General features: G+C 51.1%; 1 protein-coding gene and 1 long non-coding RNA gene across 4 annotated transcripts in view; both read right to left on the bottom strand.

Moving 5' to 3' along the window:
* Nucleotides 1-575: 575 nt before the first annotated feature.
* Nucleotides 576-2,424, bottom strand: LOC112155526. The gene is made up of 3 exons (XR_002920802.1): nt 2,330-2,424; nt 2,000-2,182; nt 576-1,111 (listed from the first exon to the last, which is right to left on the bottom strand). It is a non-coding gene; the product is annotated as an uncharacterized LOC112155526 (long non-coding RNA).
* A 719-nt stretch (nt 2,425-3,143) lies between these two features.
* Nucleotides 3,144-10,677, bottom strand: part of efnb2a (ephrin-B2a) — a 15,584-nt gene continuing 8,050 nt past the window's right edge. For 2 of the 3 annotated variants that reach the window (XM_024286842.1, XM_036209669.1), the window contains 3 exons: nt 7,648-7,740; nt 7,082-7,186; nt 3,144-6,014 (listed from right to left, as the gene is read on the bottom strand). In XM_024286842.1, coding sequence (XP_024142610.1) covers nt 5,608-6,014; nt 7,082-7,186; nt 7,648-7,740 — 605 coding nt within the window. In that variant the 3' untranslated portion in view covers nt 3,144-5,607. The remainder of the gene's footprint in view (nt 6,015-7,081; nt 7,187-7,647; nt 7,741-10,677) is intronic. The other variant, XM_024286843.2, reaches the window with a different exon arrangement.

Raw genomic sequence — 10,677 nt, 5'->3', positions numbered from 1 at the left:
CATGAATATATTTAAAGCTTTGTTGTTAATCTACTTAAATGTTGAAATATGAAGACTTTATCATTCATTCCTTTGAAGCAGATGTTGCTCAATATTTCAAAAAGAAAACTAAAAGTACAAGCAGTAACGTCCTGAACGAGCTGAACGTTTTCACACCAGGATGCTGAAATCACCCCCCCCCCACCAGTAAGTTTGTCTCTGCTGAGCCGAAGACGCTTCTGCTTCAGCAGCATCACGACGTGAAGATGAGATGGTGGAGACCAGTTTCTCTTGGGATCAATGGAGTATGATTGATTGATTGACTGACTGACTGATTGACTGACTGACTGACTGACTGACTGACTGACTGACTGACTGACTGACTGACTGACTGACTGACTGACTGACTGATTGATTGATCAAATCCTCAGCCGTAGTGTTCCCTTCTTCCCTGTTAGCAGACAAAGCGACTCTCCGACTGATTTTCTGCTGCAGGTTTGTAGACCGTCATTCAGATCTTTGGTTTGAGGAGAAATGAGACTTTTTGGTTTTTCTCTCCATCAGGACAGAAGTTTATTCTTGATAAATGTCGTTCTTGTTCTTCTGCTCCAGCTTCACGTTTAAAGTTTGCTGGTGTTTATTACATAAAGATGAAAACGTTCTTGCCTAGAGGAGCTCCAGGTCCATGTTTCCCTTAGACCGATTGAACTGTTTCAAAGTGGGTCCATATCCAGATTTCTCACCTACAAAGGTTTGGATCATCGCTCTTAAAGAGAAAACACACCAATCAGTACAGATTGGGATAAAATTCCTCCCCAAACCCTCAAAAAGTTGATGTGCAGATGGTTTAAAAGAGGAGATGGAGCTCTGCGGTAACCATGGCAACCGCCCTCCTGTCCAACTGTTCAGAGGCGAGCAGCTAAGCTCATTTAAGGATGAAACTTCTGAGTTCATGTCTGAGCAGAAATCTGCGACTGAGAGTCCAAAAACACACTAGAACTGAAGTTTGACTTCTTCTGCTTCGGCTCCGTGTTCACCTGAAGTCCTGATGTCAGGAGACGCCGCGTCCCAGGATCGTTTCACGAGCACGGAAGTCCTGGAACAGGGGTCGACGACCTTTAACAGCCAAAACCTAGAAGGAGCCGCATAGTCTCACTTTAGCCTTTCAGAAATTTGGATTTGCATTCATGACCTGATGTTTTTTAATAATGAATATGAATTCATTATTAAGCAGTCTCACACTGCTGGGTTTTGTTATTTTAGTTTGGGGTTTGGTAGTCTTAGTTTGTGGGCTTTATTTGTTTTCTTTAGGTAGTTTTGGTTAGAGGGATCTGCTGACTCTGACGTCGACATGCTGGATCAGCATCTCCATGACGTATTTTCTGTTTGTCTGAGGATCCACTACAGAGAGATCAAAGATCCACATGTGGATCTGGAGCTGCAGGTTGCAGACTCGGGGATGTATCCTGACTGCAGGACGATCACGTCTGCATCATCATGTGAAGAAGAAAAGATCCAAAGTGTTCTTTAAATCATGAAGAACACAGAAACACGTGAAGCAGGACCGCGGTGGTCTGAGGGTTAGAACCCGTCTGCTCATCGACTCCAGCTTTCATGGAAGCTTCATGGTCTCGTCTGACAGCAGAGCCTCACTGGACAAAGTTCTGTCCTTTCAAACCTCTTCAGATTGTTGATCTGATTGAAGGTTTCAGCCTCAGAGACGTTCGATTCCTGTAGGTGACACTCGCTGGACGAGTGACTCCAAGAAGCTGAGGTCTGAATCTATCAGAGTCTGGCTGGACGCTGCGCTCTGGCCTGCAGCTCGCCGACTCGGACGGCTGCCCTGACGTCTGGATGGGATGCATGAGCTGACGGGGGCCGGCCCGCTCTGGTGGAGGGGACGGCCGCCTGCTGCGCTTGTGTCTCTGCCTGCTCGCTCTTGGCAGGTCGTCTCCTGACTCACTGGCAGCTCGGCTGGTCTGCAGGCCGGCTGCCGGAGGAGAAAACAGGACTGACTCACCAGCTTAGAGATCGTTTGGCTGGAAACTTTTCTGTTCCACGCCATGGCGGGGAGAGGAAACACGATCCTGCCCACAGCAGACACGCCTTCGGTCTCTGTGCATCAGGAAGGAGCATGTTTGATTTTCAGAAAAATGGTTTGGGTGAAGCTGAAACTCTGATCTGGGTCTTCAAGTTTTCCTCCCTGAAAGACGACAGAAGTGGAGTGAAAATCTTTGCAGGTGACGGTCCGAATCACAGTCCAGCTTCACAGCAGGACGGTGTCGGGCCAACCGCTCCTTCAAGGAGGAGGGAATCCGCAGAAATGCATCGTGGGAAATGTAGCACAAACCTGTGAGCCCAAATAAAAATCCCCACAGCAGCTGCACGTCCCAATCCTTCCACTCCAACGGGTCCCTGAATATTACTGGAGTGTCAACGAGGAAAACTGAAGCTTCTCCATGTTTAGAAAGACTCGGCCCTTAAACGGTTTCCATGGAAACACAATCACTGGAAGCAGTTCTAATGCCAGTAAAGTTATAGGAAGTGGAATTCTAAAACTTCTGAGGAAAAACATGAAACTCATTTGAGTTTTTAAACAGTTCATTCAAAAGAAATGAGGATCTACTGCAGATGGAGGATCTAGTGCAGATTTAGGATCTACTGCAGATGGAGGATCTAGTGCAGATTTAGGATCTACTGCAGATGGAGGATCTATGACTGATAGAGGATCTACTGCAGACTTAATATGTACAGATGATGGGGGATCTGGAGATGGAGGATCTACTGTGGATTTAATATGTACATCTTATGAAGGATCTACTGCAGATTTAGGATCTACGGCTGATGGAGGATAAAGTTGATGAAAGACCTACAGCTGATTCAGGATCTGCTGCAGATTTAAGATCTACCACAGATCTAGGATCAACAACAGATGGAGGATCCATGGCTGATGGAGGATCTATTGTTGATTAAGGATCTACAGTATTTGAAGAGTTGAATGTTCCTGTTTTTTCTCCTTTTAGTCATTGAAAACCTGAACGTGTGGACATGAAATGACAAACCGCAGAGGAGGCCGCTCCTCTTTGATGACATCACAAATGTCCATGGTCTGTGTGAAACCCGACACCCTCCACTGGAGGAAACACCAAGCAGGGACACGGGGGTCCATAGGAAAAAGATTTTATTGAAAAACATTTTCAGTTTGTAACAGACTGGTGGAATGTGTGTCGTTCATCCTCACGTTCACTTCTTTTTTTGTCATCTGAAAACCATTTTCACAGCCTGGCCGTCTCATACCGCAGGAGTGGGGGCAGGGGGGGGCTCCGGCTGACGAGCAGCCGGGACATGACGAAAAAAACCCGGTGACGACAAAAGATGCAAGAATAATACTGTTACTGACAAACTGGACTGAAATGAATCATTAACGCCAAAGAAAAACTAATTTAATAAATATTTATGGTACACACTTATGGCACAAATATGCAGCAGTCGGTTTGGCAACTTTTCTCTCATCTTTGAAACCAAATTACCATGGAAACAGTGCAAAACGGGAGCAGAGGGGAATGGGCTTTCCATTGAGCGCTAGCTAAAATACATAGCAAAAAATTCAAATTTTTATACAAAACATCTTACTTTAAGAGTTTATAAAAATGTTTTATTGGGTTCTGGTCAATATTTACATAAGCTATTTTCCAAAAAAGTATTCATCTCTGTTCGACCGAAGTGTGTTCCACTTTTTCTGAGCGTTTTCTCGTTTTCTGTCCTACAAAGGTGAGTAAGGCTATCGAAACATCCCAGGATCCAGGTACGTTACAAACACTGATGTATTTACAGTTTCTTACCTACCGAAGAGCGGTGCAAAGTACTGAGTCAGGTGACCAAACCAGCAAGGCATTTACAGAAGCCCGAGGCGCTTCCCGAAGCCCCGCCCCCTCAGGAGCCGCGGCGCCAGAGGGGGCGGGGCTTCGGGAAGAGCCCCAGATTCAAAGAAACTAAGAAGATTGTCATAATCTGCCGCGCGTGTGCGGCCGGGTCAGATGCTGTTGAGGGTTCTTTTTCACAGTTTGCCTTTGCTCTGCGGCACGCGGGCAGAACACACAGTTCCAGATTCTACAGTCGGTGCAGGAAAGAAACAGCAGACTGGAGGGAGTTGTGGTTACGTCTCTCAGTGGTTAAGAACACTTTCTGTTGGTGTTTTTTCTCTCAGGATCGACTAAAAAAATAAATAAGAATTGCATATTTGCAGATTTTGTGGCCTCTCAGAGGCACAAACCTCAGATCATACAAGGCTTGGCTTTTCAGTGGATCTGATCGAACGATGGGCTGATGGATGCGGAGGGCGGGGTCACGGGTGGGATGGACGACAGCCGCCTCACACGCGCACACACGTGCACACACACACACAGGCATGCATGAGAATGGGGGTGTCGGTGAGATTCTTCCTTTGGGAGGCGCGAGCTGTTCGGGGTCACGTGAGCTGCACGCTGAGCCGGGTCGCCCCCCAGGACCGGGGGGGGGGGCATGACAGCCTCAGCGGCTCCAAACGGAACCCAGAAACCAAACCCTGGATTGCATAATGTGCACGTATACAGTTATATATTAACATCACTTCCTCCTTCCTCTCCACCCGCCGGACAACACCTGTGCTCTATGTGTCTATCATAAATAAATCTGCTTATCTCATTTTTTCCTCTTTATGTCTTTTAAATGTACATCTATGTGGTAGAAAATGGGAACCAAAGCCTCCAGACGGAGACGCTCGTGAAGAGACGGCGTGAATCGACGTGAATGTCCCTGTGCTTCAAAAACACAAACACCAGAACAGGAGAGCACCGGTCGCGCTGATCGGGGCCCCTGGGGGGCCCCAAACCATTGGACCCCGCGGGGTAAACATTACAGTACCTAGAGCTGCTGCAGCCAGCCGACCTCAGCCAGATCTCGGCCTCTTCTTCCCCTGATGCATATAAAACAGTAGTAAGGCGAGCTGGATTCTTGGAGCCCCTATCGCCCAGGTCCTGCAGGCGAGCCCTCGCTACTCAGACGGCATGCCGTCACTAGACCCCGCCCTCTCTGCGGACCGTCCCGGACGAAGGGGGGGTCGGAAAGTGCTGCACTGTGGAGGGTCCTCCGCCGGGGGGTGGGGGGTGTCCACGTTTGAACGACCGTTTCACTACAAGAAAACGGAAACCAGAACCTGAAACGCAGAGCGGATCAGAGACGGGGAGAGGGCGGGGCCTAAAAGGTTCAAGTAACTCTTGAGGAAAGTGGTGAAAAACAAACAGTCCATCTTTGTGGGGGGGTGGGGGTGATGCCCGTCCCTCAGGTGAGGAAACACCCTCTGCTTCCTCCTGGTCCCGGCAGTTTGTCCGTTTGGTCCACGCCCCGCCTTCCCTCCCTCCCCGGCGCTCTGCCCCCCCACAGGAAGGAGCTCGGCGCATCCATCCTTCATCCCAGGACGACAAACCCCCCAGAGAGCGGCAGCCTTCTCGCTGCGCCCCCCCAGCATCAAAACGTGGAGGAGGGAAAGAAAAAGGAACAAAACTTCCAGGGACAGGAGGGGGGGTCTGTTTGTGGGCGCGAAAACCCCAACAAGTCCTGGGCTCCGCCCTCTGCCGGAGAAGCTCCGCCTCAGACCTTGTAGTAGATGTTGGCCGGGCTCTGGGGCGGCATCTCCTGCACGATGTAGACGGGGTGTCCGTAGTCCCCGCTCACCTTCTCGTAGTGCGGGCAGAAGACGCTGTCAGCAGTCCTGAGCGGGATGATGATGTCACTGGGCTCCGAGCCGTTGTTGTTGCCGCCCCCGCCGCTTCGTTTGGGCGTGGCCAAGGTGCTTAGGGACAGCGTGGCGGCGTGCTGAGGCGAGTGCTTACGATGCCGCCGCCGGTACTTCAGCAGCAGCAGGACCAGCATGATGATGATGATGATGAAGATGACGCTGCCCGAGGCGATGCCCACGAATATGGCCACCTCCGAGCCGATGGCGTTGGACTTCCCGTTCTCCGGAGGGCCCGGCTCGCCTCGCGGGGAGGGGTCTGCTGGAAGAGAGGAAGAGGACGGTTTAGAGGGGGGGTCAGTCAGGGAAGGGGCAGATTTGTATTTAAAGGTCCTTAGCAACCGTTGCTAGCGTCGTTAACTCCTGATATTACTCAGTAGTTCGTAGACATGAAGAAACGTTCAATAAACTTCAGCAGACATGGAACACCGAACAGCCCGGCCCCAGACTCCGCCTTCAGCCCCCCAGACTCCGCCTTCAGCCCCTCAGACTCCTGGTGGATCATCATTCAATGGCGTTGGATCTCATAGCAAGGACAGCGATCCCCCCCCCACTCTCCCTCCTTTTCTGTTTTCTTCTTTCTGCTATTTCAAAAAGACCCGCCCACCCCCACTCCCCATGGGCCCCCCCAGGCTCATACGGACGTTCAGCCGTGCAGTGATGACCTTCAGTGGGCTGAGAGGAACTCTGGGAAATTACATTTTGAGATGTATGAAAGTGACTTCATGTTGAGGTTAACAGGCCCCATGGGGGGGTATGGGGGGTCCAGATGCTGGACGGGGGGGTTCCTCTGTGAGAGGGCGGGGTTTCAGCCCTGTGGGTTCAGAGTCTCTGGGTGGAGGGACAGGAGCTCCATGTAGGTCAGCCTGTTTTCCTGCCCCCCCCGAAGACGGCTTCAGCTGCTGCAGCTCTGATAAGAGCGGCACGAATGCAGCAGCAGGTCTGCTGACGAGGTGATTCTGTGGACACGAACGTTTTTCTGCTGAGAACAGAGACAGCAGCCGGTTCAGGAGCCTCGCTGGAGACATCCAGCCGTCTTCCCGGGACGAAGACCCCCCCCACACGGACACCGTGTCCACATGTCTGACCTTCTGCTCTCAGATGCCATAAATGTTCAAACGTTTCCGTAAATCCTTTTCCAGTCCTCTTCAGGGGTTGCTGGAGCCTATCCCAGCTACTGAAAGGTGAGGGTGGAGTTCTCTCTGCACAGTTTTGTGTCCATCACAGAAATGGGATTTGAACCCGGACCCTCTCACTGTGAGAGTGCTGACCACTGCTCCACCGTACCGCCTGTTCCAGAACATTCTCCAGTCAGGAAGCAGTTCTTACCGGTTTCCTTCAGGACGTTGTTGGTTGTGCCCTTCCCGTCTGTGGACTTGGGGGGGTATGGCACTCTGGTGGGGTTGTCTTTGGGTGAAACGGGGTCAGAGGGACCTGAAAACACAGAAATAAAGATGTCTCATGGTCTTCTCTGGTGAATCTTTTGTGAGCTCCTGCATTCATGCATGGTGGGGGTGTATCAGAGTATGGGCCGGTCCGGGATTTGAACCCAGGACCTGGGACAGGGGTCTGCCACCAGACCATAGGATGTGTTTAAGGATGGATTCGCGCCTAAAGACTAGACAGCGAGAAATAACGCCCCCTACAGGAGGCCGTCTCCATGACAACAGTTGCAATGTCACATTTTCTTCCTCGTCTGTCAGATTGAGATTCTGAGTCGGCTGCAGGTTGATGAGGTCACGCCTCAAAACCCGATTTCCATCTAAATGACAGCAGAGTCACCCTGTGCATGTGTGCATGTGTGCGCGTGCACGTGCGTGCCCCCCTCCTGCCCCAGGTGACACACAGATGATGGCGCTGGCCTTATTTGTGCAGACAAACATGTCAGTACTCACTTTGTCCCACTTTCATGATTATCTTCATGGACTTGGTCTTGCACACCCCCCCCTCCTGGTTGTCGATGCCCTCCATGGTGCCGTTGGACGTGGCTGCAGCAGAAACAGAGTGGGGGGGTCACACATGGAATACAACTCATCCTCTATCTCAGAGAAACAGACACATCCCAAAGACAACACAGCCTCTGAGGGGGATATGACCCCCCCATGAACCCCCCCTCAGTCAGGATGAACATTTTCCATCCTGGGACTAAAAATCCAGAGTTCAATCTTCAGGTTCTGATGGGGGGGGTAAAGGGGGAGGACGCTCCGGTGCAAAAAACCTGCAGGAGATCCGGGATCTACAGGAGATCTACAGGAGATAAGGGATTCTGCAGGACGGATAATATGAGCTGCAGATCGGTAATCTTGCAGATCCTGCAGCTGCTGGATCAGCAGAAACCCACAGAATAAGTTCTGAATCTGGTTCTACTGCAGGTTCTGTTTCCTTCAGGCGGTTCAGAAGTTCTGCTCTGAGTCTTCAGCTGCTCTCTTCTTTCATGGCTTCAGATACATTTTTAGAAGAACAGAAGAAGCTTTAAATCCACAAGAAATGATCCTGGAGATCAAAGATCAGCAGATCTTCATCTGCAGACGACCTTCATCCTGTGACGTTTCTGGAGCGTTTCTTCAGGTTTTTTACCGTTTATCTAAACAACAGAATCACCGTCACTTCCTCCTTTATGTTTCTCTGATCCCTCAGGAATCATCTCCAGGATTTTCTTCTCTAAATGTTGTTTTCATTTTTATCTGCATCTCCGGTTTTTATCCAGACATTTTTCCAGGTACAATCTGGTTTTTGCTTCTGGCTGATCACTTTTTCTGATCGTTTCACTCCGTTTATGAAATGAAACATTTCTGAACTTCATTTTCTGACTTTCTTCTGCCTTTTCTGTCAGACCTTCTCGTCTCTGGACTTCTGTCTGGTTGTTGATGCTGCAAAGCGGCGAGCGCTCTGCACGCCGCGCCGCTTTGATTCCTCTCCCAAAGCCGGCTCTCATGTGGAGCACATGGGGCCCCCCCGGGGGGGTCACTCTGTGCTGTTATCTCTGCTGCCTCTGGAGGCCGTCAGACAGCAGTGCATGAGCCTCGGGGGAGGGGCACTTGTGGTCTATCAGGTCAGTAACACAGAAGCTAACGAGCTGCCAGAGCTTAGCGGCTTGGCCGCCCTCCAGCGCCCCCCCCACCACCACCAGCCGGCATCGTTTTCTCCTCTCTGCCCCCCCAAGCCCCCGTCTCCTCTGATTCCTGGGTTGTAACCCCCCAACCAATCATTTTGATCTGAATCCTCCTGCTTCACCGACATGGTGACGGCGAGGGACACGAAGTGCATGTTAACAAGCCCCCCCCCCGTTCCTGCAGCTCACGCCCCGGCTCCGCTCGGTGCCCCCCGTCCCCCGTTCTCCGGCTAACCCGCGGAGCCCGAAAAGCACATTAGAGGCAAAGCAGCTTAAAAGCTTCTGCTGCTGTTCTGTGGCGTTTCTGTGGATTCCATAAACCTGTTAGCCCCCCCGATGACTCCTGGGGGGGGGGGGGACATTTCACATTTCTGCTCCAAACTCGCCACTCCGTCCAGAGCAGAACGCGGCGCTCTCTACCAACACCCCCCCTCACCCTCCAAAGATAATACGAGCGGCTGGATGACCCCCCCACCCCAATTCAGGGAGAAAAACACGACTTGAGTCAAGATGACCGAGTTAACCAGCGGGGGGGGGACTCCAGAACCTCGACCCGGTCTGAGGAGAACATGAACCGACCCGTCTCCATCGACCCTCCTCTGTAGTCAAATGCAGCATGAAAGCTTTAGAGCTCATGTGTCAAAGTGACGGCCCGGGGGCCGGATCCGGCCCTCCAGATCATTTTATTTTATTGTTATTAATGACCCGATGTTATCTTGTGCTCATTTCTAACTTGTATAATTTTGACAAAATATATTTTTATGGAGAGTAAAATATTGAAAGTTATTTAAAGTTTAAGTTTATTTATTCTGGAATAATATTCCTGCATTTTAAATATTCATAATTATGTTAAAAAGTTACAGTTTTAACGTTTTAAAAATTATATAGATAAAATATATATATAAATATATATATAAATATATATATAAATATATATAAAAACAGTTTTAGAGTGTCCCATAAATGTTCATCCTGTTCCATCTCAGGTGTGTTTGGGATTTTGTGAATCATCCACGTGATGTCAAATGGGTTTTCCCCTGGATGTGGGCGGGGCTTCTGGGGCCGCTACTATCAGAAAACCAGCAGACAAAGGCTGCTATGATCTAATGGAAGTGGCTGCTGGGGGCGTGGCCTCGGCGCCGGGGTTACGGGCTGGTTAATGCCCATCACAGCTCGTGCTTTAATCCGCCATGACAGCAGGCGCCTTCGGCCTGTTCCGGGACCCTGGTGACCCTCTGAAAGGGGCCGGAGCAAAGCTGGGTCACCACCAATACCAAAGCTGTCTAACCACTGGCCCCGCCCCCCAGAGCTGCTGTCCGCATCCATCAGCGTTCCGACGTGCAGAGCGAAGGGAACGCAGATCCACGGAGGAGGAGCAGAACGTGACCACGAGCATCAGCTGGGGGGTCAGCCCCATCCAACCCCCAGTGAGGGTCGGGGACACCCCAGAGCCTCCACTGAGCCCCCCCCCACTCAGGTGCACTCACAGTTGTTTCCTGTGACGCTGCCTCTGAGCGTGCACGCTGCGTCAGTGCACGTGCACCCCCGTCTTCCTGGGGTTCCCCCTGAGGAGCAGCAGCCTCCTCCTCCTCCTTCTCCTCCTCAGAGGAGCTGCTCCTTCTATTCCGGGCCTCCTCAGGCTCAGTTGCGGCCCTGCAGGTCAGAGGTCGTGACCCCGCTCTAATCTGGGTGACAGCAGGTGCGGGTCGGCAGGTGCGCCCCAAAAATGCAGATTTTCCTTCTAACGAAGCCCCCCACTCAGCATTTGAGTGTACCCCCCCCATGAGGCTCCAGCTGGAGGCTGACGTCGTCA

Source organism: Oryzias melastigma, linkage group LG21 (assembly GCF_002922805.2).
Source record: "Oryzias melastigma strain HK-1 linkage group LG21, ASM292280v2, whole genome shotgun sequence".
In the NCBI taxonomy this organism is placed as follows: domain Eukaryota; kingdom Metazoa; phylum Chordata; class Actinopteri; order Beloniformes; family Adrianichthyidae; genus Oryzias; species Oryzias melastigma.
The sequence above is the reverse complement of the archived record's forward strand: the minus strand, read 5'-3'. Positions and strand labels throughout refer to the sequence as shown.